Genomic DNA, 27,175 nt, shown 5'->3' on the forward strand with positions numbered 1-27,175 from the left:
AAAGTTCTTTGATCAACCCATCTGGCTGCCATATGTTCTGCTCTTGGAGAATCTCTCATCCATTGTTCTTCCATGCCATATCTGTAATGGACAATGGGGAGGATAATCCTTCTAGGGACCATACCTCTTTAGCATTCTGCTTCTTGATACAGTGGGTGTTGAAAAATCACTTGCTATGGCAGAGTTAACTAGCTTTCACCAGCAAACAGCTGGGATCCTCTTCTGTTATGTAGAGTTGTTGCTAGGAAGTAGCTATATAGTCAGGGACTATACTTCCCAGCATCCCTGTTAATCTTGGTAAAGTCATATGACTATCTCATTGACCTATGAGTGGAAGTGATGTGAATCACTTAACAATGTGGTTAAGAACCACGTAAGCCTTCTCTGGTCTCTTTTTCCTCCTATGGCTGCACTGAAAGGACTCTAAGACGCTGGAGGATACATAAGAGAGCCATGAGATGGAAAGAGTCTGAGTAACTAAATGACCTTGTAGAAGACCACCTGCTGATCAGAAATACTGATATTGGACTCTACAAAAGTGTAAAATAAACATTCGTTGTATTAAGCTACTCAGGCTTCTCCATTGCCTGTTACAGGGATAATTAGCCTCGGTTTTGTTCTCTAGATTTAAGGTTTCTCTCACAATACAATTTCCTTTACTTCTTAGTAAGCTTGCAGTCTATTTGTATGTCTCCAGTTCCATAGTGGAAAAAACTCCAAAGCCAGAGGTCATGTAAAACTGCAGTCTTTGCATCTAGATTCCAATATGGCTATTTTTGTGTTTTGGTAATAGGCCTTGGTAATCTCCTCCCTTAATGGCCTCCATTTTGGTTTCTCCCTGAGAACAATTTGAAACAGTAGCCACTGTTTTTGCAAGGGGGCTGGAGGGGGTGTGTGTGGGGGTGGAATGGCGTAGTAGTGCTGGAGGAGCAAAGTGAGATAATTATCCTTCTAAGCAGGCAGGAATTGCTTGAGAGAGGACTGGGTGTGTGCAGACTTCTTCTAAGTGCCAGTCTTTTCCATGTCTTGCCTCCATTGGCATCAACATTCTTTGGGGGCTTTTCCACCCTTAATGGCTCTGGATTATTGAAGTTTCTGTCATATTCAATTGCAGTCTATAAGCAAAAATGGTCTTTTATAACAAAGCAGTATTTTTTTTTCTCTCTGCCTTAGATAAATAAGGCTCAATCCTAAACCTGAGTCTTTCTCACAGGACCTAACTAAAAGCCAACATGTAATACTTGATGTACTCTTGTATCTGTACTCTAGTATTTGGCCCTTTTATGTTTCATACTTGATAGGCACATTTCTGAATCCTAGGATACAACAGGTGCCAGTTTAACCTACTACTTTGCTATTGAATTCCCAGCCCAGTATAGATGGAGCCTCCTCTGAATCAACTGATTCAACAGTTTAAGGTCTTTCTGTTACTAATCCCCACTCCCAGTACCAATTTATGAATTGTTAGAGCTATTTTAGTTGCAGGTGACAAAATAAAAAACACAACTTAAACTGACTTATGCAAAAAAAAGAATATTTTGTCTATTGGCTCATATAGCTAAAGAAGGAGTGATATATTTAGCTTAAGGCATAGCTTGATCCAAGGGCTTAAGCAATGTCATTAGAATTCTATTCTGCTTCATCTCTTGGCTCTGTGTTCTGTGTTGGCTTCTTTCTCAGGCTCCATATGGTGGCTCCTGGCAGCTCCAGTTCACATAATCCTCACTGTTAGCAATCTCAGTGGAAGAGTGCAGGCCTCTTTCCCAGAAGTGCCAGCAATAATCTCCTTATATTTTATTGGCTTTGATTAGGACATGTGGCCAGAGGAATGATTACTCGTGTTGTTGAGAGTGGAGTCCACTCCACCTAGAAGACATTGACTGAGAGCGATAGAAGAGGAAAATCAGGGTACGGTTATCAGAAGAATGAATTGATGCCGAGTGGCAAAAAACCAAATGTCTCTTGGATACCAATGTGTAGTGTTTCCTAATTGCTTCACATGTGTTGGTTTTATCTCCTTCACTGGACTGTAAGTGTGTCTGGAGCAGGATCATGTATTATATGTCTTAACAGTGCCAGCCCAGCAGGCAGTCCTTAGATACTGGCTGATTGATTGCCTCTTCTTATAACACTAAAGATGGCACACTCAAAAGGGTAAAAAGAGCTTAATAAAGGGCTAATTTACAGAGGTAAATATATAGTGGGAAGGGTTAAGGGAACCAACTAACAATGGTAAAGCACTTAAGGACTAATAACAATGAGAAGCCTTAAGCCTGAAGGAGCAGGGGAAGGGAGATTTTAATGGAACCCAATAAAAGCTGTAGTTTGGAAGGGGATTTCTGACAAAAGCTGTGACTATAAACAGAGAAACATAGCCACTTCCAAATGTGGCCCATCAAAGGACTGGGAAATAAACACTTGTCCTCTTTTTCTCCCACTCTTTAAACTTCTTTTGGTACCTCCTATAGGCCAAACCCACCCAGAAGCTAGAGGACTCGGATAGTATGGTCTTTAGAGGTCAGCCTCCAGTGTAGAGCAAGGCAAATAGGATGAAAAACGGGAAAATGGATCTGGAGGAGCAAATGGAAAATAACCAGGACATCCCTGTTATATTCTTTAGAGCAACCCTGAATAAAAACAATTCTATATGTGTTAACCATACAGCCTGGGTTTACCAGGAAAATATAATTTTACTCTTTCCAATAAACTTGTTAAATATATAATTAATGTGGTTTCATTTTTATAGCACTTTAAGACTTTAACATTCATGAATTCATAAATCATAAAAAGTCTTTTGTTAGCCTATGTACTTAAAAAGTTATCATCATTGTATTGATATGGAACTCATCAAGAATATTGTACCTGGCAATCCATCAGAAAGCCCTGGCACAGCACTTGTCAAATAGTGACAAATTTGATCAATGTTTGATGATTTGAAGAATGATTAAATGAATAAAGCATTTCGGGCTTCCCTGGTGGCACAGTGGTTGAGAGTCCACCTGCCGATGCAGGGGATGCAGGTTCGTGCCCCAGTCCGGGAAGATCCCACTTGCCGCGGAGCGGCTGGGCCCATGAGCCATGGCCGCTGAGCCTGCGCGTCCGGAGCCTGTGCTCCACAATGGGAGAGGCCACAACAGTGAGAGGCCCGTGTACCGCAAAAAAAAAATGAATAAAGCATTTCAAGCTAGACTTTAAGTGGGAAACTAGATGAGTTTTCTTTGTTACAGGTTGACGCTAACATACAATATCTACGAATCCTTCTTTAAAGTCTGACATTGGCATCTTGGCTCTTGATCAAGGTGTTATAGGAAATAGAAATGCGATAAATTTTCTCTGTCAATCTTTAGAAGTAAGAAGTTCTATAATTAGCTGTCATGCTAATAAACTCACTTTAAAGTCCATTTCAGTTAAGGGACTATTATTTTTTTAATCTAAAACTGGATTTCTTCATGGAATTGTCATTCAAATATAAGAAAAATAAATATACTTGCTTCAGTATATAAGCTGGCATTATAAAGTGTCAGTCCAAACTATTTCTCTAAAAGATTTTAGTGAAGCCAAAAAAACAAACTTTTGTTCTTTGGCAATCCTGTGTATATAGAGCTTAAAACAGTTTACAAAATGCTTGCACATGTATCACCATTCATTTACTCATATAATAGTATTGAGTACTTACTATATGCCACACATAATCCCTGCCCTCACTGAACTGGCAGTCTTGAGCAGTGTTTCTCAGACTTAAATGAAAATATGAATCCCCTGAGCATCTTATGAAAATGCAGGCTCTAAATCTGAGATGGGGCCCAACACTGCATTTCTAACCAGCTTCTAGGTGATGCTAATGCTGCTGGTCTAGGGACCACACTTAGAGTAACAAAAGTCTGATAGACTCATTTAATCCTTTCAACAACAAGAAGTGTTTATCTTATTATCTGAGTAGTTACTATGTATAAAGCACTGTGCTATACATTGTAAACGAACAGTTCAATTAGACATAAACCTCCTGGAGACTCACTATATAGCTGAAAAAAACTAGTGTAACGAATAATTATGGATGTGTGATTCTATTTATATGAAATATCCATTTATCTATTATAAATATCTATTTATCCAAATATCCATATGATATAATGTGAACAAATGTAATAATAAACATGTAGTCTAAATGGAGCTCACAGGCTCTAAGTGATTAGCCCTAAGTCACATAACTAGTTAATGAGAGGGTTAGCATATAAACCTAGTCCTATCAAGCTAAGACTGGTCATTGTCAGAAACCTCCTTGCCAGAGGAGACATAGAGATGTATGTCAGGAAATAGACATCCTTCCACCAAGTAGAGATTGCACCTGTCTCAGAATTGTCCTCACCCTGTGAGGCAGAGATCATCCTGAGTGGTGACGTTGGTGGCATCCATACACATACTGCCAGTTGATGGGCTGTGCCAGCTAGCTTCTGGCGGATTCTTTGGTTTCATCAGTGTTCTTAGTTTCAAGCAACAAAAATCAATTCTGACTGATTCAGTAGTAAAGTGCACAGCTCACAGAATCATTATGAGCGTTGAAAACCAAGCTCAGAACTGCCCCAAATCATACTGCAGAAACAGCCCGGGAGAAGACTGCTATTACTGATGCTGGTCAGCATGCTGGACTCTGCCGCCTTCCTCCGCCACCAAAACTGCCCTGGGAACTTAACTTGGCAACTGCAATGCCGCAAGAGAAAGAACTGACTGCTGTCCTTGCTTCTTTGTGTTACTAGTTCTCTACTCAAGGCCATGCAGGTGCTTCTGGTTGGCTGAGGGTGGGCCGTGAACCTGAATCCAGGGTGGAAGGGAGGACAGGAAAGTATTTGACAACTTCTTTCACTTTCTAGATAGTAAGAATTGGGATTAACTTTCTTTCAAGCCTCACATATCATTAAGTTCTGAAGCTCAGAGAGTTCAGATGCTGGGCTACCAAAAAACAAACAAACAAGACAAAAAAACAACCAACCAAACAAACAAAAAATATGTTCATTACAGCCTTGCACAAATAGTGGCTTATGAAGTAACAGCATCAACATTAAGCAAGAGCTTGTTAAAAATACAGAATCTCAGGTCCTATTCCAGATGTGCAGAATCGGGATCTGCTTTCTAACAAGCAGCTGAGGTAATTTGTATTAGAAGTGTTGCTTTACATTATACAACATATATTCTTTTTAATTTTTAAGGATCAGTGACCATTAGGCTTTATTAATCCACAGAGTTGCCAGATTTAGTGCAGGATGCCCAATTAATTTTGAATTTTAGACCAAGAACAAATCCATTTTTAGAATAAATATGTTCCATGAAATATTTGGGACATACTTATATAAAAAATTGTTACTTGTGTATATGAAATTCAGATTTAATAGGGTATAGTTTTTTTTTTGTTTTTTTTTTTTTTTGCGGTACGCGGGCCTCTTACTGCTGTGGCCCCTCCCCCTGCGGAGCACAGGCTCCGGACGCGCAGGCTCAGCGGCCGTGGCTCACGGGCCCAGCCGCTCCGCGGCATGTGGGATGTGGGATGTGGGATGTGGGATCCTCCCAGACCGGGGCACGAACCCGTGTCGCCTGCATCGGCAGGCGGACTCTAAACCACTGCGCCACCAGGGAAGCCCAATAGGGTATAGTTTTTATTTTTGTTTTTGTTTTGCAGTACGCGGGCCTCTCACTGTTGTGGCCTCTCCCCCTTTGCAGAGCACAGGCTCCGGACGCGCAGGCTCAGTGGCCATGGTTCACGGGCCTAGCCACTCCGCAGCATGTGGGATCTTCCCGGACCAGGACACGAACCTGTGTCCCCTGCATCGGCAGGCGGACTCTCAACCACTGTGCCACCAGGGAAGCCCTGGGTATAGTATTTTATCTGGCAATCATACTCATCCAAAAATTCTCTCTCTCCACAATGAATGGAAATGGACAGAAACAGTAATTGTCTACAGGAAAGCATTCATACTGGTTTTCGATTTCTGGCATGGTAGATTGTAAGTACTGAAATCAGAACATGGAAACCCTACACAGTTTCAAGTCTGCTCTGAGTTCTGCTTAAGTATTTAATGCTTGAGGCCCCCTAATAATATGAAGGGTGAATGTTCTGTTAACCCTAAGTGAAAACTTTTTTGTTGGATAAGAGTTAATTTTTAAATATACCTATGAACTAACTTATTTAATGAGTTTTGACCAATATCACCTTTATCCCACAGAACCTGACCACATGAACTGAGTAAATAAAGAAAATAAATGATGACAATCACTGTTGGCTTCCCTCTGGACACTGCTACTCTAATTTAATTTTCTTCCTAAAGAAAAGGGTTGCAGCCTATGCCCAGGAGTTTTAGAAAAATAGCTTTCAAATATTCTGTTTGGAAAAAATTTCACAATTTGTATGGAAAAACTAAAGATCTCCGAATAGCCAAAGCAATCTTGAGAAAGGAAAATGGAGCTGGAGGAATCAGGCTCCCTGACTTCAGACTATACCACAAAGCTACAGTAATCAAGAGAGTATGGTACTGGCACAAAAACAGAAATATAGATCAATAGAACAGGATAGAAAGCCCAGAGATAAACCCACACACACATGGTCACCTTATCTTTGATAAAGGAGGCACGTATATACAATGGAGAAAAGACAGCCTCTTCAATAAGTGGTGCTGGGAAAACTGGACAGCTACATGTAAAATAATGAAATTAGAACACTCCCTAACACCATACACAAAAATAAACTCAAAATGGATTAAAGACCTAAATGTAAGACCAGACACTATCAAACTCTTAGAGGAAAACATAGGCAGAACACTCCATGACATAAATCACAGCAAGATCCTTTTTGACCCACTTCCTAGAGAAATGGAAATAAAAACAAAAATAAACAGATGGGACCTAATGAAACTTAAAAGCTTTTGCACAGCAAAGGAAACCATAAACAAGACGAAAAGACAACCTTCAGACTGGGAGAAAATATTTGTAAACGAAGCAACTGACAAAGGATTAATCTCTAAAATAGACAAGCAGCTCATGCTGCTCAATATCAAAAAAACAAACAACCCAATCCAAAAATCGGCAGAAGATCTAAATAGACATTTCTCCAAAGAAAATATACAGATCACCAACAAACACATGAAAGGATGATCAACATCACTAATCATTAGAGAAATGCAAATCAAAACTACAGTGAGGTATCACCTCACACCAGTCAGAATGGCCATCATCAAAAAATCTAGAAATAATAAATGCTGGAGAGGGTGTGGAGAAAAGGGAACCCTCTTGCACTGTTGGTGGGAATGTAAATTGATACAGCCACTATGGAGAACAGTATGGAGGTTCCTCACAAAACTAAAAATAGAACTATTATACAACCCAGCAACCCCACTCCTGGGCATATACCCTGAGAAAACCATAATTCAAAAAGAGGCATGTACCACAATGTTCATTTCAGCTCCATTTACCATAGCCAGGATGTGGAAGCAACCTACGTGTCCATCAACAGATGAATGGATAAAGAAGATGTGGCACATATATACAATGGAATATTACTCAGCCATAAAAAGAAACGAAATTGAGTTATTTGTAGTGAGGTGGATGGACCTAGAGTCTGTCATACAAAGTGAAGTAAGTCAGAAAGAGAAAAACAAATACCGTATGCTAACACATATATATGGAATTAAAAAAAAAAAAGGTCATGAAGAACCTAGGGGCAGGACAGGAATAAAGACACAGACCTACTAGAGAATGGACTTGACACAGGGAGGGGGAAGGGTAAGCTGGGAAAAAGTGAGAGAGTGGCACGGACATATATACACTACCAAATGTAAAATAGATAGCTAGTGGAAAGCAGCCACATAGCACAGGGAGATCAGCTCTCGGTGCTTTGTGACCACCTAGAGGGGTGGGATAGGGAGGGTGGGAGGGAGACACAAGAGGGAGGGGATATGGGGATATATGTATATGTATAGCTGATTCATTTTTTACACAGCAGAAACAAACACACCATTGTAAAGCAATTATACTCCAATAAAGATGTTTTTTAAAAAAAGCATTCTGTTTGGGAAAAAAGCAGATTGTATGATATCTAAATTGGAATCAGAAGTATCACATTCAAAAATTAAAGAAAACTTTTAGTACTCCAAAATGTATACCAATTGCATTTATTTGGAAGATAGTTTAATTCACTTTAACATTTTAGCCAGTTGAAATATTTCCAGTCAGCCAAGTAGGGAATTTTGGGTGGTTGAGAGATTGCATCTATGTCACCTCTCATATTGTACCTCAGGGTAACCTAATAGTTGATGAGAAGAAATTTCTCTTTACAGAGTATTCCAGCTAATAATCGATGCAGAAATGATAGAATATCATCATATTGTAAACTGTAATGAAATGATGCAACTAGGAAATGATCATCAATAATGGCTAACTTCACGAAAAGAGAGACAAGCAGACATTACTTGCCTCCTGTATATAACATCACTATGGAATATTCTTGCCAAAAATCAAACTAGAATTTTATCAATCCTATATATATAAATAATAATTTGCAGAATTTACAGGTGATAAAGGAACATATTAAATGACACCAGGAGAGTTACAATCAGAAAACCCGGGCTATGCAAAATCCTACAGGACAAAGAACACAGTTTTGCTTTAACAAATCAATTGAAAGAGGAGGGAGAAGCCATGGATTAACAGACTTACATATCAGACAATTCACTGTGTGGATATTTTTTGGATCCCAGTTTAAACAAATCACCTGTAATAAAAAAAATTTGTGAAACAATTTGGGGAAACTTGATTTGAAATCACTATCTTGAAGAGATATCTGCATTCCCATGTTCATTGCAACGTTATTCACAGTATCCATCTACATTCAGTTCCATTCTGAATATTTGATATTAAAGCATTTTTATAAACATTGTAGATGTGATAATGATATTGTCATTATAATTTTTAGAAGCGTCCTATCTTTTAGATGTAAGTGCTGAACTGTTTGTGGATGAAATGATTTGATGTTTGCTTCAAATTAATATGGAGGTGAGGGTGCTTGAATAATTGTTGAAGCTGGGTGGTAGGTTCAAGGGCATTCATTATACAATTCTTTCTACTTTTGTATGTTTGAAATTTTTCATAAGATAATTAGGTTTTAAAATTGTGTTTAGAGTATAATCTCAATTTTAAATTTGTAATATAAGTGCAGAGAATTAGTTCCCACTTGAGCATAGTCCTCCCCTAACCCCCACTTTCTTACCAATTACTCAATCACCTTAATGTTTTAAATAGTTCTCTAAGTTCTATGTGTACCTATCTCTAAATCAGTTCAATTCTATAGATGGAGAAAAAAAAAAAAAGGCAACACACAGATGACGTTATTGATGGGCCAGTTGCATTCTTATGCTCTGTCCTTCTGGGACCAATACTTTTTGAGATAGTCAGGAATAGAAGACAGATCTGTAGTGAAGAGACCCCTGCTTCTCTGAGAGAAGTTAACAGATCCTTTGGGGATAAGCCTATGATTTTGATCTCATTAGTATTCTGAGCTCCATTCAAGTGTGACTGACAGTCACACAAGTCAATACAGGAGCATTTTGGGAGAGCCAAGATAGTTTTTTTCTTATAGATTAGTGCTCCTGTTCTTATGGAGTTCATCGGAAAAACAAATCAGAGCACTTCTGATTCAACAAATGAGTGTAATGAAGCTATATTTCTAAGAAACGTGCATTATTGGGCTAGAAAGATAAAATTCTAAATCGCTTGTACAAATAAAAAATGTTACTGAAGGAAATGCAAATATATTCTAGATGATTATTAACTCTTTCATTTTCACTTTCTTTAATCTTAGGTCGACTCATAGCTACAGACTAAATGCAAACTTAGAGATTTAGAAAGCAAAGAATATTTATATCTTTGATGGTTTTAATCCATCAAGCATACTTCATAAAAAATAGAGTAAAATCAAGACGGAACACCATCAGACCATTAGAAATGGAGTAGAAGAGGGTAGCCAAAGATCTGGGAAAGGATATCAGTCCCATCTAGTATTTTCCTCAGGTTTCATTCCCAATTCCAGAAGAAGTAATAGATGTTTAAAATATTCAATGGCATCCTTTTATCATGAATATAGTTTGAAAGCTTAAGGTGATATGTTTAAAGATTAGAAACAATAAAGAAAAATCCTGCAGGCTTATAATGCAAATGAAATAGGGAAAATTGTAGTAAGATATTTTGGATTTAGAGAAGAATGTGCCAATCACCAAAACTTAATGTGTAATTGCATAAAAATGTTTTTGCAGTGAAATTAAAAATTCAACAGATGGTCTCAAAATAAAATATTTCTGCAGTATATGAGAACAATTGTTCCCTAACTCCTCTCAAAAGAAAGTGTGGATAATTAAGTGCAATCTAAATCATCCAATCCAAGACAATTCATTTTATCAAATCACCCAGGGGAATGAACTCAAGAAAAGGCAACTTTCACTGAAAACACAATTTCTCATTTAATTGATTAGACAATTACTGAGGGATTATTGGGGTTAGAGAGAAGATACAGTTATTGATAAGAAAGAGAAAATACATCCTTTACCCCTGAAGAGCTCCTAGTTGAGAGAAACTGAGACTACGCCCCTAAGAACTTGAGAATATTGACCATGTATTCTCCTGATTTTTCATAAATGTTAAAATAAACAATAAATTCACTATAATAGACTAAATTTGTCAAAGATACCAATGACTTGTAAGAAAAGATTTATAAGATCTGACATGTGCTGAGCTGAACTTGGTGTCACCTAGCTTCTTTTTCTGGACTTTTCACCAGGAATAACTTTTGCTTTTAGCAACCATCTTAAAATGGTTAATTTATAGGCATTTTATTCCTTTCAGCATTGCTCTACCTTGTTCAGTACATTTCTCTAATGGTCTTTATCTATTCAAGGTAACTATACTCTAGCAGCCCACTTCGTGTTCAGCTTTATTATTCTGAGGCATTACGGGCCCCACAGGGACACCATTCTAAGGCACTGTTTCTCAAACTTCAGTGTGCATCAGAATCACAGGAAGGACTTGTTAAAAAATAGGTTGCTAGCCCCACCCTCAGAGTTTCTGAGATGGAGTTACACTCACAGAATAGGTCTAGGATGCAGCCCAAGAATTTGCATTTCTGATTGGTTGCCAAGTGCTATTTATACTACTGGTCCAGGGACCACACTTTGAGAACCACTTTTCTAAGTGATATCTATCTGCTTCTTCTCAGAAGTAAGAGAGGTGAAGTCACAAGAGGAGTTGAGGAAGGCAAAAAAGAGGTTTTTTACTCCTATGAAAATCTCAGGCCTGGCTCTGTCTGTTTCTCCTCTTTCTGGAGGGTTCTGGTATTGAGTGTCTTTTTAAGGTAGGTAGCTCCTAACACACATGTGCTCATAATGGTATGATGGAAGTCAGCTTATATATTCAGGGAGATGTGCAGGTCACACTCACAGATTAAGGATTAATCATTTCCAAAATAGATAACAAGATAAAAAGTAGGAACTGAGATGGATCTAGAGATTGTCTTACTGAGTGAAGTAAGTCAGACAGAGAAAGACAAATATATGATATCACTTATATGTGGAATCTTAAAAAAATGGTACAAATGAAGCTATTTACAAAACAGAAATAGAGTCATAGATGTAGAAAACAAACTTATGGTTACTAAGGGGGAAAAGGGAGGGGATAAATTGGGAGACTGGGATTGACATATACCCACTACTGTATATAAAATAGATAACTAATAAGGACCTACTGTATAGCACAGGGAACTCTACTCAATTCTCTGTAATGACCTAAATGGGAGTAGAATTTTAAAAAGAGTGGATATATGTATATGTATAACTGATTCACTTTGCTGTATAGCAGAAACTAATACAACATGGTAAATCAACTATACTTCAATAAAAATTAATTAAAAAAAAACAAGAACAGAGAATCCATACCATATTAAAGCACATGTAATTAGTGCCTTCTCACTCCAACAAAGGAAAACTTCTACACACTAAAAACCCAAGTACTAGAGGGCTGGTAAATGATCAGAATAGGGAAGGATGGCACTTCTTAAAATAATTGTTAGGAGTGTTATCAACTCCAGACACCAGGTTGCCTTTCCAGGTGATAAGGAATGTGCTTATCACTGAGAGTAACAAGATTCTCACAAAATGTCAACCTCTAAACTTAGAGCTCTCCTGATTATCCTCATTTTCTTTCATCTCCCACTTTTCTTTGTTGATAATTGAACACAAGTTCTTTAATACAGTGAATTGGGACTTCCCTCGTGGTGCAGTGGTTAAGAATCCGCCTGCCAATTCAGGGGACACTGGTTCCAGCCCTGGTCCAGGAAGATCCCACGTGCTGCGGAGCAACTAAGCCCATGCGCCACAACTACTGAGCCTGCACTCTAGAGCCCGCGAGCTGCAACTACTGAGCCCGCGTGCCACAACTACTGAAGCCTGCGAGCCTACAGCCTCCGTAACAAGAGAAGCCACCACAATGAGAAGCCCATGCACTGCAACGAAGAGTAGCCCTCACTCGCTGCAACTAGAGAAAGCCCGTGTATAGCAACGAACACCCAACGCAGCCAAAAATAAATAAATTTAAAAAAAAAAGAGCTCTGCATATCAATAAAGAAAAGACTAACAATCAAATGACAAAATGGCGGCTCGAACTGTAGCTTGTTTCCTTGAGCAGGTGCCTAGGTCACAAGTCTGTGTCCTGGCTGCAAAAGGTCTTCGGAATTTTGGGCTCTAACTTACACGTTAGGAAGGCAGGAGTTATATCACGGGAATGTTCTTTAATACAGAAAGTCTGTTTAAAAGATGGTGGACGGGGCTTCCCTGGTGGTGCAGTGGTTGAGAGTCCGCCTGCCGATTCAGGGGACACGGGTTCGTGCCCCGGTCCGGGAAGATCCCACGTGCCGCGGAGCGGCTGGGCCCGTGATCCATGGCTGCTGAGCCTGCGCGTCCGGAGCCTGTGCTCCGCAACGGGAGAGGCCACAACAGTGAGAGGCCCGCGTACCACAAAAAAAAAAAAAAAAAAAAAAATGATGGTGGACGTTCATGACTATGACAAATATTCACTACCATTCTTCTGCACGTTTTTTATAATGGTGGTCACAAGGAAATTATGGATGCAAATTTAATTTCCATTTTCAAAAGCCCAGCTACTTACTTACTTAAACATTCAGTTGCTATTTTCAAGACTAAAGTGCCTTCTGTCATTCATTTATTCTTTCAGTTTTTCATAAGCCCCCAAAATATTTACTATGCACATACTATCTACTTGGCACTGTCTTCTAGGTGCTTGGAATACACTAATGAACCATACAGAAAAAGATTTCTGCCCCATGGAGCTTACATTCTAGTGAGATGTCTTCAGTCGTTGTTGGTACTCCACATCAGTTTTCAAACTTTTATTCCAAACAAGGACAGGTTAAACGGATGGAGCAAAATAAGTAGTCCAGTGTTTGTCAGCTTTTTAAAGACACTTCTATTAGTTTGTTTAGTTCCTAGGCACTTGCCTCTTCAAATACATGGCAAAGATATTTTAAAATCTGGTAAAAATATTTTAAAATTTGATATATTAAAAAATACCCGGAATTCCCTGGCGGTCCAGTGGTTAGAACTCTGAGCTTCCATTGTAGGGGGCCTGGGTCCGATCCCTTGAGGGAACTAGAAACCTGCAAGCCATGAGCCGCAGCCAAAACAAACAAACAAAAAACCAAAAAGGTGTTTGTTGTTTGGATGCTTACCTCATTGCAGTGAATAACTAAGATCAGACTACCAGAAATATGTATATTAAATTTGACTATTCAAAAGAGAATATAATAATTAGAGGATTCTTTGCTTGCCAAAAGTTAATAATATTTTAAAAATTCTTCAGAGATGCTGAGAAAAGAGAGCAAAAACTGTATGTGTATTATTTGCAGGTGAGGCCGCTGTGTGTTCTATCTGGGACCCAGTTGGGTGTATCTTTATCCCTAAGTCACATTGACTTAGTCACATTGATTAAGTCACATTAACCAGAGAAAAGTAATATTTGCTTTAAAAATGATATGACATATAGAGTTACTTAAAAAAATACTTCCAAACCATTACTTCATTTAGTAATTTTCTTTCTTCAGAATGTTTGAAGGCCTTGTTCCATTGCTCACTAGCTTCTAGTGTTGTTGAACAATGGCTGACATTTTGGTTCTTAATTCTTTGTGTTTGTCCTGTTTTGTGTTCTCTTTGGAAGCTTGAAGATCTTATCTTCGTCTTCAGTATGCTCAAATCTCCTGATCACATGCTTTGGTATAGATCTATTTTTATCTATTTTGGTGGGCACTTCGTGAACCCATTTAATTTGGTAACTCATGTACTTCAGTTCTGGGAATTTTTCTTAGATTATTTCATTGATGACCTTCATCATTTTTCCCTCTTATCTCTCTTTTTGGAGCCATTATTATTTGGATTTTGTACTTCCTGAACTTGTCCTCTCTGCTTTCTAAGAGATTTCCTTAACTTCCTCTTCCAAAGCATTTATCAATTTTCTCTCCATTTATACTCTCCCGTTTTCAATTCTAAATGCTCTAAATGTCTCACATGATAGTGGCTTCTCTCAAATGTCTGATAACCAATACTTGGTTGTCTGCTCATATTTAAGAACAGGACAATACAATGCTGATTGGAAACTCTGAGTGATTGGGTGGGGGGTTTGTCAGGTATAAACATCTCTATAGAATTACTTGTTTGGGTTAATAGGTGGGGAACCTCCCATGTTAATATCTTCAGGTCTTTCCTCTTGGGTGATCAGATTCCACATAGAAGGATATTCTAATCTCCTCCTTGGAAGTTGAAAGTCTGGCTGCTGGAATCTGGTAGCCAAGTTGGTAAAGATATCTGGGAGTCTCAGCAACCAATGTACAAATGTTCACTTAATCCCCCTACCCTCTAGAGATCTCCTGCTTTACCTTCTGCAGAGAAGTTTGCAGTAAAGCCATTTAATGGCTTATATAATAAATGACACTAGCAAGGAGAATACTCTTTTTAGCTATGAACAGAGAGGAAAGGCGAAATCCGTACCAGGAAATCCCCCAAAGGTGAGGGATTCTTGCTGGCTGATCAAAGAAAATGAGGAGGGGATCACTGATGACTAGTAGAACCTGGCTTATGATAAAAGTGGAAAATCTTGGCTTTTAATTCATCTTTGATGTGAGTGCCATGAAGTTAACGTAATACTTCTTATTAAACTAATTGTTACATAAAATAGTTCCCTTTAGTCCCAAGGGGACAGCTGTGGAAAAGAAAGCATAAACTCCTAGCTGCTGTCTTACAGAGCACGGAGCTACAAGGGAGTCTATTAGCCATTAACCTTGGTTCTAAGGGGAAAATGTTAGGAGGCCAGTCACTCCATCTAGATAGCAACTTGCCACTTGACTTGATTGGCTCTATTCTCTCTCCTCCTCCTCCTTTTCCTTCTCTGAGCTTTCTAGAATTCTTGCCTTCTGAATGAGAGGCCAAGTTCAAGTCATTCTCCCAAGGGAGCAAACTGCATTGTTTTGGCTGCTTTTTCTTTTGACTGTAAAGGTTTCTTTGGGTATTTCAGGTCTCCCTGATAAAATTGTTTGTGTGTGTTTTCGAGTATAGAGTGGCAGGGTGGGTTTGATATTTTCTGTTCCTAAACAGCATTTAGCACCATGCCTTGCATGTAAGAAGCGTTCATTAAATATATTTCAATATTGATTTATTGATATTAACTTATACTATAGAAACAGTACTATTAATTATCACTGAATTTGTGTTACTGACTGTTTCTCTCTGAGCTTTTTAATAAAGCTTCCTGGCTCTATCTGGCAAGGTCAGCAAAAGCCCAGAAATTACTTACAAATGACACAACTCCAGTTTTTTTTTTTTTTTTTTTGCGGTACACGGGCCTCTCACTGTTGTGGCCTCTCCCGTTGCGGAGCACAGGCTCCAGACGCGCAGGCCCAGCGGCCATGGCTCACGGGCCCAGCCGCTCCACGGCACGTGGGATCCTCCTGGACCGGGGCACGAACCCATGTCCCCTGCATCGGCAGGCGGACTCTCAACCACTGCGCCACCAGGGAAGCCCAACTCCAGTTTTTATATTCTTTTTGTCTTCCATATATGTCCAGAGTATTATAGAAAATCCATTGGTGGGGAAAATATTCCCCTATTAAAAATGATACATGACAAGACTGTATTACAGGATAAGAAATATATTCATGTTTAATGTCAAATGACTGATAGAATTCCAGCCTCCCTTTTTTGAGTGTGTACTATACACCTGGCACTATGCTAGGGGCACAGTATAGACAGATGCATAGCAGTCCCATCCCTCAAGGAGTGTTTAATCTAATGAGGAAAATAAAGTATATAACAATATGGGCCATAATAGAAATGAAAAACTTCAGTCAGTCCCTCAAAGGAGTGAGGAAGCCCCCATGACCGAGGGTTTGGGCAGACAGTAATTTCTTCCTCTAAGTTAGTTGTATGAGAAGGATGAGAAGAAACTGGCTTTCCTTTTATCTTGAGATGGGATTATATGCCTTCTCCTTTCCCCAAGATTTCTCTTCAGTTTTACTACTGAGAATCTTTCTATTGGTATGGGGCCTTAAAAGTTCTAGTCAGACTTTTCATCTTGATGTTTAGGTCTTTGCCACAAAAAATAGCCATTGGGCCTATATCGCTTAGAACACATTAGATTACAAACAGCAGAATACTCTAATCCTGTTGGTTCCGTCAATGACAGTAGTCCTGGGTTCAGAAGCTGTGATTAGAGACTCAAAAACATCACCAAAGCATATGTTTTTCTGCCTATGCTTTCTCCATGTCTGCTTTATTTTCACCTGGCTGGACCTGGTGGTTGGAAGATGGCTGCCCAAAGTCCAGAAGTTCCTTGATTTTTTTTTTTTCCATAAAATATGCTGGTGATATTCCTTCACATTTTTTCATTGTTTTTATGCTCCTGGATTTCTTGAGTATGTGCAGAAAGAGGAAGCTGCCTCTGAAGCTCTCAGAATATGAAAAAATAAATAAACAAAAACTTTCCCCAAAGCCCCCAGCATTGGCCCAAATTGTGTCATGCACATTGCCAACCAGTAACTGTAGGATGGAATGGGACTGTGCTGCTTTAGGTTGGAATTTTGCTCATTTGCTTGGAATGGAACCGCATTCTCCAGTAGGCAGCCAGGCCAGGGATGTGATGCTAAGAAAGGGGGTAGGTGTTTACCTAGATAAGGAGTAGTAGATACAGGGGAGGTTACCACAGGATCTGGCCAGGTGCAGGGTGTAGCCGGTGAGAACGTAATGGAAACCCTCACCCCCAAGCTACAATTGCCTTCTTCCGCTGGACAGCTCTGTTTGTAATAAAGTACAGTAATTGCATATTTGCAGCTAAGCCTATCTCCTTGTTTCCATGCAAATCTGGGATCCAATAGCTCCTTCTTGCCAGGTTGTTGCCCTCAAGGCGTTGGCTGCATTTTTCAATTTGTTACTTTGGATATGTCTTCTTTCCTCACAGTGTTTCTTCCGCCTGGGGCTTACTGGTCTTTACTGCATTCACTGACCCAAAAGAGTCAAAGCATTGGCTGCTATTGGAGAAAACCTTACTTTGACATCTGAATAGAATGAAATTGAGGTTTAGTTATTTTGTCCTCTTCTTACTCCGTTTGGGGTTCTTCAGGCCAAGTTCAGTACTTGCACCAAGACTGCGACTTTGTGACAGAACCTCTCTGGGCTGTCTCTGTAAAATGAAGGGACTGGCTTGATCCATTTACAAGAACTCGTCCTGCTGTGCGATTCGGTGGCCTCTTTTGGGATTCGGATGGAAAGAGAGGATTGTAGACCTGGACGCTTGAGTGAGTGATGTGTTTGGGAACCTGAAGCCCACGTTGCTTTGTGTGGTTTGAGGAAGGTTTTGCCTCTTCTGCATTCCGCTCAGCAACGAATCTGACCAACCGTACCTACTCCAAAAGCCGACCGAGGTGGCCGGTCTCCTTCCCCACACACGCATCTTCCAAGCCGAGCCCTACGCAGCCTCCCAGGGCCGGAGCCTTCGGGCCTGGCCGAGTGTGGCATCCGGCGTCCAGCGCGGCTTGCTCGGGAACGGAAGCCTTTCAGGGCTCTGCGGCCTCGGGCTGGGTGGCCTGGGCAGCGGCTCCAGATGCGCCCGCTGTAGCGTCTCCGCCGCTCCGCTTCGGGGCGGGAAGCCGGAGCAGGACGAGCCCGGGGAGGCGCCACGGTGCCCGCCTACCCTCTCCCGGGGGCCCGACCAGGCGTCCTCCCGGGCGGCCTGGCCCTGCCTCGCTGGGTGTCTGCGCGTGCCTCCAGCCCCTCCCCGGCGGCTCCGACTCCGGCCCGCCTCACCCCACCGCGGGCTTTGTCCGCCAGCCGCGCGCCGGCCCCTCCCCGTTCCCGCAGGCTCCTCCCCGCCCCCTCGGCTGGCCCCACTTCCTCGGCGCAGGCGGCAGGAGCGGGCGGGGGACGAAGGGGTTAACCCGGGGCTCTTCCCGGCGCGGAGGGATCCAGAGCCGAGCCGAGCGCGGTGCTGAGGCCGCCTCAGCGAAAAAAATGTCCGCCTGAGGAGACCCACAAGTTCTATCTGGGGGGACCGCCAGCCCGCCCCGGGAGAAAGGGGCGGCCAGGCCTGAGAGCCGCCTCCCCCGCCCGGATTCGAGAGCTCGCGCGGGGGAAAGTGAGCCGAACCGCCGGGCCGTGCAAGGGGAAGTCCGAGCCCGCTCTCCCGGCCAAAGTGAACTTTAATCGGGGTGGTTGGATGCGGAGACGGGGCGGCAGGTAATTGCGGGCCGGCAAGCGGGAGGGGACGCCGTGTTGGGGCTGGGGGCTGCGGAGCGCCGCCGCGTCCCTGCCGGAGCGGAGGCGCCCCCGGCCCGCGCCCCAACTCCGCGCCCCTTTGTACAGAGGCGAACTCGGGGTCCCCTCCAAGTTGGGGAGCGGAGTGGGGGCGGAGGTGAAGAGTCGCGGGCGTCCAGGCCCGCGGGCGGCGCGCTCGGCCTGCGCGCCCCGCTCAGTGCTCGGCTGGGGTTCCGGGGCGCGCGGGAGAGCGGGTTCTTCGGCTGCCGAGCCAGGCTCATTGTTAGGCAGGTCCGGGGCCGGCCGGCCGCGGGCAGGGTAGCAAAAGTGGGAGGAGGCCGAGCCGGGGGAGGAGGACGCCGGGCAAGAGCGGGGCTAGTTGTCGATGTTTCTGTTTTCTTTTTAAAAACGCCCCTCGGACGCGCGCGGTGGGGGGTGTGCTTTCCGACCCCCGGGGCCCGCGGGGGACATCCGGGCGGCGGCGGCGGCCGCCGCAGACGCGGGCCTGCGAGCGGCGCGTTCCCTGCAACTTGTCAGTTCTATTGTTGCCGAGCCAGAGAGTCACTTCGCTACTCCCCTCGCCGCCGCTCCGCTCGCTGGATGCCCAATCACCCCTCATCCTCGCCCCTCGAGACCCCCGTCCGGGCCGGGCCCCGCGCGTCCGGCACCCCGCGGCTGCGCGGGGTAGGGGGCGCCGGGGAGGGGGCAGGGACGGGCTCGGAAACTTGCGGGAGAGGCGGCGAGTTGCGGGAGCCGCCGCGTAGCTCCCGGGCCGGGCCGAGAAACGCGTGGATTCACGGACCCGGCGCGGGCGCCCGGCTCTCCTGCCCCCTGCCCGCGCGGCGGTGGGGAACGAGTAGGGTATTGGAAGTCAGCCCGGCGTTTTTCCTCTTCTTCTACGCCCCTCTCCATTCCCGTACACACTTTGGGCCTCGGTGGTCTCTCGCTGAGCCTCTTTCCTCTGTCTTAGGACCTGCTAGAAGTGGCCGAAGATGAATCCCCAGCAGCAGCGCATGGCTGCTATAGGGACCGACAAGGAGCTGAGCGACCTGCTGGACTTCAGTGCGGTATGAGAGCTTTCTGCGGCATCTTGGGGTTCTGCTGAGGTTTACAGAAAAAGAAAGAAAGGGGGGAGAGCGACGTGGAGACTAAGCGGCGTGAACTCCATCTGCTTTGAGCAGTAGTTCTCAGGGCTGGAGTCCAGCTCCCCCAAGTTGGACACCTGAACTTTGATGTAATGTCTAGACTTGCAGATTTAAAACTTTAATGCCAGAGGGGTCATTTGATTTAGCCAGTTAAAAGGAGAACAGCGTTATCTTGAGCTTTGGTTGAGTCATCCTCTGACCCTGATGATTATTAGGAATTTTGAACTTCATATGAAAAAAAAATTGTTTTTTCTTCAACACTCCTAACCATTTTCCTTTTCAAGATGTGGTATAGTTTATGGTACCTGAAAGATGTCAGTTACAGGAAAGCTAGTGAAGGGCTAGGATTCCCAGCCTTTTGGATGGAACCATTTTTATATAAATATATATGTACTTATACATGTGTATATGTGTGTGAACATATGCATATACAAGAAGTACATATGTGTATGTACATTTAAAATTTTCTTAACATGGGAAATAATTGAGTGACTTAAAAATATCAGCTGGTCCCACTGCCCTTATTTCTAATGCGTTGAATTCCTTTTTTAACTGCTGGTACAAAGCGAAGATCATTGACAGAAACTTACCACTTAAACTTAATGATCTTAGAATCTCTCATGTAACTGACTGGGTTTTCAGAACAGAAAATAGCCAGTATTTCCAAATAGTGTGAGGAAATAATATCACTAAGTGTATTTGCTTTTCTGGGTCTGAATGTATATATCCAATTTTATTTTAACTTCCCTCTGAAATACAGCAACTAATTGATGACTCTTGGTGGACTTTTGTTTCCAAGGAATCTAGAAGAATTTCACAACTAACAGATGCGTTTGGGTTATTTTGCAGATGTTTTCCCCACCTGTTAATAGTGGGAAAACCAGACCAACGACACTGGGAAGCAGTCAGTTCAGCGGATCAGGTAAGCTCATGTCTAAAATCAGAAACTCATATTTTGGTGTTGTGATGTCTAGTTAAAACTATAAACAAAAACAAACAAGCCCCAAATGGGGGCTGTTCCTTTAAGGATCCATTGACATTTCTTCAAGAATTTCAATGTGAATTTAAAAAATTGTTCTCTTTTCTCTAAATTTTTAAATTGAAAATTATCTTGTTTGAGTGCAAGGGATTATAGCATGCCTCTGTATTTAGAAAAGTACCAGAAGAAAGTGCTCTTTGGTCCATGTATAGTATTTTTTTTTTATTGTTTATTTAAATATTTGTATTTTAAAAATTTTCTAAATTTTAGCCCATTAATGTTATTAAACTTTTGGATTCTAAAGAATTGGTAAAATAATATTATTTAAAATATGCATATGAAAAGTGGAATTGAGTCAAGCAGTAATTAGTAACACTTATTTTAAAAGATGGCTATTCCTTTTGGAAGTCTTCAGGAAATTAACAATTTTGTGCACAGTTATTTGAAATGTTACAAATAAATGAATAGAAAGTTAGATGTACTTTCAAATAACACAGATGATTGAATTCTGTCCTACATTCATGTTACATTAGGATGTTTAGAGTAAGTTAAATTAGATTCCTAGTTCCACACTAGTGCTTTCGTCCTCAGATTTACTTTCTGTATATTTATAACTACTCTGCTCCAATATTAACACTTATTCCATATTTCTTAAGTGTGCATTTTTGGTTTTTCTTACTTAGTTATACTCATGATTTAAAAAAAATAAATGTTCCAGAAGCAAGGTCCATTCTAGTGTACAAAAGGTATCATTTTCTGTTTAACTTAGATTTATCCCTTAGTGTTGGGAGAGGTAAAAAAAAAAACAAAAGCCAAGACAGCAACATAAGAAAACCAGCTGTCAAGTCTCTAGGCTGAAACTCAGTAATTCCTCTTTGACCGGTGCTTTTTTATTTCCCCTAGTAAAATGATAGTTGACTTCTTAAGATACTGTGGGAGCAAAACATCAGAAAAGAAGGTCAATTTCATAACCAATTTAACCCTTTATACGACTTTACATTAAAACAAGTTTCTATTTAAAAATCATACGCTACCTTAATTTACTAAAATTCATTTTTAATGATGAAATTACAACTTAAGGGGAAAATATAGCATGTTGTTTAACATCTCAAATAAAAACATTTTGAATTTTAAATATCCTAAAGACTAATATTATCCTTAATCAAAAGGATATCATAAAATGTCAGCCAAACTCCAGCTCTTCTCCCACCTCTATCCATTTATTGGTAGTGGTTTGAAAATCATCGCTTTTTTGGGTTGAGGAGAGAAGATTATTAGTTAATATAGAAGAAGGCTATATTCTCTTTCTTTACTACTGTTGTGAGTACATGTCAAGTTTTGCAACTGATAGATTCTCAGGAACTTTCAAATTTTCTTTGTCTAATACATAGTAGATGCTTAGTATATTTCATTAAATGAATAGTGATATTGCTGTTTCAGACTGTTAGCTCTGATTTGAATTGTAGAAAATATATTTAACTGACATTCATAGATATCAAGGACATGAACTTCAGAAACTGGCTCTTAGAAATACTTTCTGTTTTTAGAATAAGGGCAAATATGTATTTTTTACTTTTTAAAATTAAGGTATGATTTATGTAGTATAAAATTTTAAAAAAAGTTCAGTGAACTCTAGCATGACATTGGAACAGTTGTGGGTCCTTCTTTCTGTAGCATGCATTATACAAAGAAAAAAATTATTTTTCTACATTGTAGAATTGTTCATAATATTTGATTTTTTAGAGCAGGAAATTTATAGCTTTAAAACTGTTAGGTTTTTTTATCCGTTGAAAATTTGAACTTAAATATTTATCTGTGTGGTTTATTTTAAATTTCAGGAAAAAATTTTAATTAAAAAAAGCTATGACCTCTAATAATCAGTGAATAGATTTAGATTTGGGGGGAAGGGAAAATAGCAAAGCAGTCATTTTACATGAAAGTATACTGGTAGATATGGTCCTATAGCTATTTCTTATCTTAAGGGAAATGTCTAAAAGAGGTTGATGTGGCAATATTGTTTTATTTGTATATTTTATTGATACTTTAATAATCTTATGACCTCATGTCAAAGGATATGTAATATGTCCTAATGTCTGATTACTTGCAGTGTATAAGGAGCTAAAGATCTGACTTTCCTTCTGAAGAGGTGACTTAAAGATTAGAGTTACCTTGTTTTTGAAGTAACATTTGCAAAATCCCAAGCCTTTTGCCTCATGAAAACCACAGTTGTGTGTATAATTTTCTTTATTGATTGTCCTTTTTGAGGATGACTTAATTTCAGTGTATATGATATAGTACGTGATGTTATTTTAAAATCTTATTCCTAAAGCGATATATAACTTGTATGATAGCTGACACTTATCAAAAGTCTCAATGGAAAAGGCTAATGTGTATTTTCTGTTACTCATTTGTCTTGAGGAATTTTTATAGTCATATTTTTTCATCAAGGGTGTTAATTTTCTTTGCATAATGATACACTGTGAATTTGTCTGCTTGGTATGATAGAAGCTGTGAGGTATTCTTATGGTGACCTTGAGACAGGGGTTTCTCTCTGTAGGAGTTAAAGGTGAGGCACTTTCGGAGGACAGTGTATAGGAGGAAAGCTTGTTGAAAGGATTGACAAACTGGAAATAGTTCTGGTGTTTAAATCCACTGTCCCCTCCAGCTTCAGGGATTGAGTATGGAGAACTAATTTGTGATATTGGATTTAATTTTTCGTAGTTTAAATGTTTACATGATATCTGAAAAATTTCCTTTGTTAGTTTTTGAATCCAAGTAACAAGAGATGTTGGAAGGGAGTGGGATAAATTTGTTTAGTAAGCCATCTATATATATTGAGTCTGTCTCTTATATTTCTATCTAGAGAGTTATTTTAACAAGCAAGTAAAGCTTTTACTTTTCCTTGTTCAAATCAGACTTTTGTAACACTATAGATTTCTTCTTGCTCAAGATTTTTGGAAGGAATTATGAGAACTATTTTCTAGCTCTTAATTTGTAAAAGGAATACAGTTTTTCATTTGGGGGGTATTTTCATATGCATGTTTGGGATTTTTGAAAATATTGAATTCTCAAAATTTTCTGGGAGGCCAGAAAAATGAATTCTCATTAAATTACTCTTCAATATTTTTTTAAATTAAACTTTTTGTTTTGAGATAATGGTAGATTCATATGCAGTTGTAAGAAACAACAGAGATCCCACTTTTACTTTAACATGTTTCCTGCAACAGTAACATCTTGTAAAACTGTGGTACAATATCACAACTAGGTTATTCACAGTGATATACTCAAGATACAGTAACAGTTCTATCATCACAAGGATTCCTGGTGTTTCCCTATTATAACTGTATCTACTTCTCAAGTAATTTCTTAAAAAAAGGGAAAGATTAGTAAACACCTACTCACTCAATTAAAATGGAGTAAGCTTTTTAAATTGCTATAGCATTATTTGAAATATCAAGAAAGGGAACACCAAAATTTTACCAGTGTGTTTTTTAACTGAACTGTAATATAAGTAGGAATGGTAATTTTAAATAGGGGGGAAACTAGATTTAGCTTTTTCACTTAAAGTATTGTAAAGTTATGAGTAGGATATGTTTCATATTGTGTACCTATCAGTGTTGAAGTTTGTTAACTATAGTGTATAGTAATATACATTCAAATTTAGTAGTTATTTGGGTAACTGAACCATATTAGACATTTGCTTCTGGCGAGCTGTAGTGATGAATTAGAGTAATTGCAGAGTCAGCAGGCATATGAGGAAAAATATAATATTTTAGGATAAATATGGCCTACTGTTAAGTGGCACATGTAATGTAAGAGTTAAGTAGCAAAGGAGTCTTTTAGAGAAAATCTGTATATGAAAATACATTATTGGAAAACAAAAATTAGAGACAAGATTATAACCATGAGTACTGTGTGCTTTTCGGAGTAGTTCCTATAGTGCTCTTTTAAGTAGTCATGGCTTATAATGGATTTGAAAACCAGTTTGATTAGGTCATAGTATTTTAGAGACTTGTTTATTATATACAGTGAGCCATACCTTTAATTAATTATTATTTCTATCTGTTTTCGTTAACAATTTAAACATTTAAAATCATTTTCTTGGATAAGAAGATAAAGATGAAGATACTCAACTTTAAATATAAACACAGTTGTTTTCACATTTTAGGTTTAATGGGCCTATTTACGATAATCTCTTATTAAAGCCAAATAGTCTTTTTTTGTTCTTGAACAGTTGATACATCTGGAATGTCACTGCCTGCTTAGTGTTGTCAAAGACTTGGATAACTCTTGCCACAAGAGAGTAAAATAACACTATTAGAAAAGGTCTCCTGGGGAAAAAAAAGGAGTTTCTGGACAGTGTGTGGGATATCTTTTTAAAAAAAAGTATTTAATAGGACTGCTTTTGGGTATTGCTTGAATATGTTTTTTTGGATGGGAATGTTGAAATTACAAATCTAATGCTTTTGTGCTTAGGGAATAAAATGAAAAGAAGACAAACATTTAAATATATTAGTTCAAAAGACTTTCTGCCTTGTTAAATAGTTGAGCCATATTTATCTTAGATTTATCAGTTAACCACATATTTATTTAGTATTTACTTTGTGCAGGTTGCTATTCTACTAGCTTTTGGGAAGGTGGCAAATGGAGAAGGACATAGACCAAAAAAAGTGGAGGCATTTCATTATCTAGACAGGAAGATAAAATGTAAAAATGTGAGGTAAACTTCTATAACATAAAAAATGTCAACAACTGCACATTAATATAGGTTAAATTGAGTCCATAAGAGTAAGAATGTGCTGAGGAATGAGGGAACTGGCTTAAGGAAAACTCAAAAATTTTGAATTTAAAGTTGCCTTTTAAAGGAGATATGAAAAATGAATTAGGGAAGAGAAGAACTGTCCTCCCAGTTGTGGAATAGCATGAAAAGAGACTCGGAAATGGGAGGCTTACTCCAAGGGCCTGTATGTACACAGTTCAGGGAAAGAGAAACTGATTTTTATTGATTACCACTCCTGCACTCCTTGAGTAGCTCATATTTATATACTGTTATCTGGAGCCAAACTGCATGGGTTCAAATCTAATCATTGCCATTTATTAGCTGGTGACCTTGGGTACGTATCTTAACCTCTCTGTGCTTCTATTTCTTAATCTGTAAAATAGGACTGATAATAGTAGCTATCCTCATAGAGTCGTTATGAATGTTAACCGAGTTAATACAGGTAAAGCTCCAGGAACAGTATCTGGCACAGAGTGAACTGTGGTGGAGTGAATTGTTAGTGGTGAGGCAGTAGAATAAGGAAAGCATTTACTTATTCAGGAGGCTATTGTGCTAATCTGGGGATGAGCTGGTGAAGGTTTGGACTTGGTATTAGTATAGGAAGTAGGAAGGGAAAATAGGAAGTAAGAAGGAAAAATACCAGAAGAAAAGGATTGACAGAATTTGAAGGACTGGATTTCTGTAGGTGAGAGAAATTACTTTTGCAGTTCTGGCGTAATTGGAGGGTAGTAATGCTGGAGAAAAAAAAAAATAAAGATGCTGGTATGTTTTGAGCATTTTAAATTTCACATGACTTGGGACTCTTGGCTAACTTAGGGATTTATGAGAGAAGAGTGCTGCAAGATGAGTTAAAAATTTTGGTGGAAAAAAAGCTCTTTTCTGCCTATAAAATTAATACATAATCATCATTGAAAAGAAAATTGGAGAACAGAAAAAGCAACAAGGGGAAAAAGACACCGGTTATTTTACTATACAGAGAAAATTGTTACATTTTGATTTATTTCCTTTTAGTCTTTTTTTCCTGTTCTGTGTTTGCAAAGTTGAGAGCTTACTGATGGTTTCATTTCATGTCCTGCTTTTTAATTTCACTTGATGTTATGAGCATTTTCTCATGTTCTTAAAGGTTCTTCATAAGCTCCATTTAAAATTATTGTATGGTATTATTACATGGGATGAATATAGCATAACATCAAATCAGTTATATTACTGCTTGACGTTTAGAGATTTTGTTTGTTGATTTGCGTTTTGTTATAAAAAATATGATAGTGAATACCTTTTTGTACATGCATATATTTTTATCTACACTTCAGTTTCCTTTGGATAGGAGATGTAGATTTGGGTGTTTGTTCCTACAAGTTATACTTAAAACTAAGTGAGTGAATGAATACCCTTAGGAAAATGAACTCAGAGGGAGATAAATGATCAGGTCAAGAAT

General features: G+C 39.7%; 1 protein-coding gene across 1 annotated transcript in view; it reads left to right on the forward strand.

The window, feature by feature from the left end:
* Positions 1–18,582: 18,582 nt before the first annotated feature.
* Positions 18,583–27,175, forward strand: part of TCF12 (transcription factor 12) — a gene marked incomplete at both ends in the record, with an annotated part of 385,872 nt that continues 377,279 nt past the window's right edge. The window contains 3 exons of the mRNA XM_079701343.1: positions 18,583–18,717; positions 19,807–19,903; positions 20,831–20,903. Of these exons, the coding sequence (XP_079557469.1) occupies positions 19,829–19,903; positions 20,831–20,903 (148 nt within the window). The remainder of the gene's footprint in view (positions 18,718–19,806; positions 19,904–20,830; positions 20,904–27,175) is intronic.

This window comes from Hyperoodon ampullatus, assembly GCF_949752795.1.
Source record: "Hyperoodon ampullatus genome assembly, chromosome: 3".
NCBI lineage: Eukaryota > Metazoa > Chordata > Mammalia > Artiodactyla > Ziphiidae > Hyperoodon > Hyperoodon ampullatus.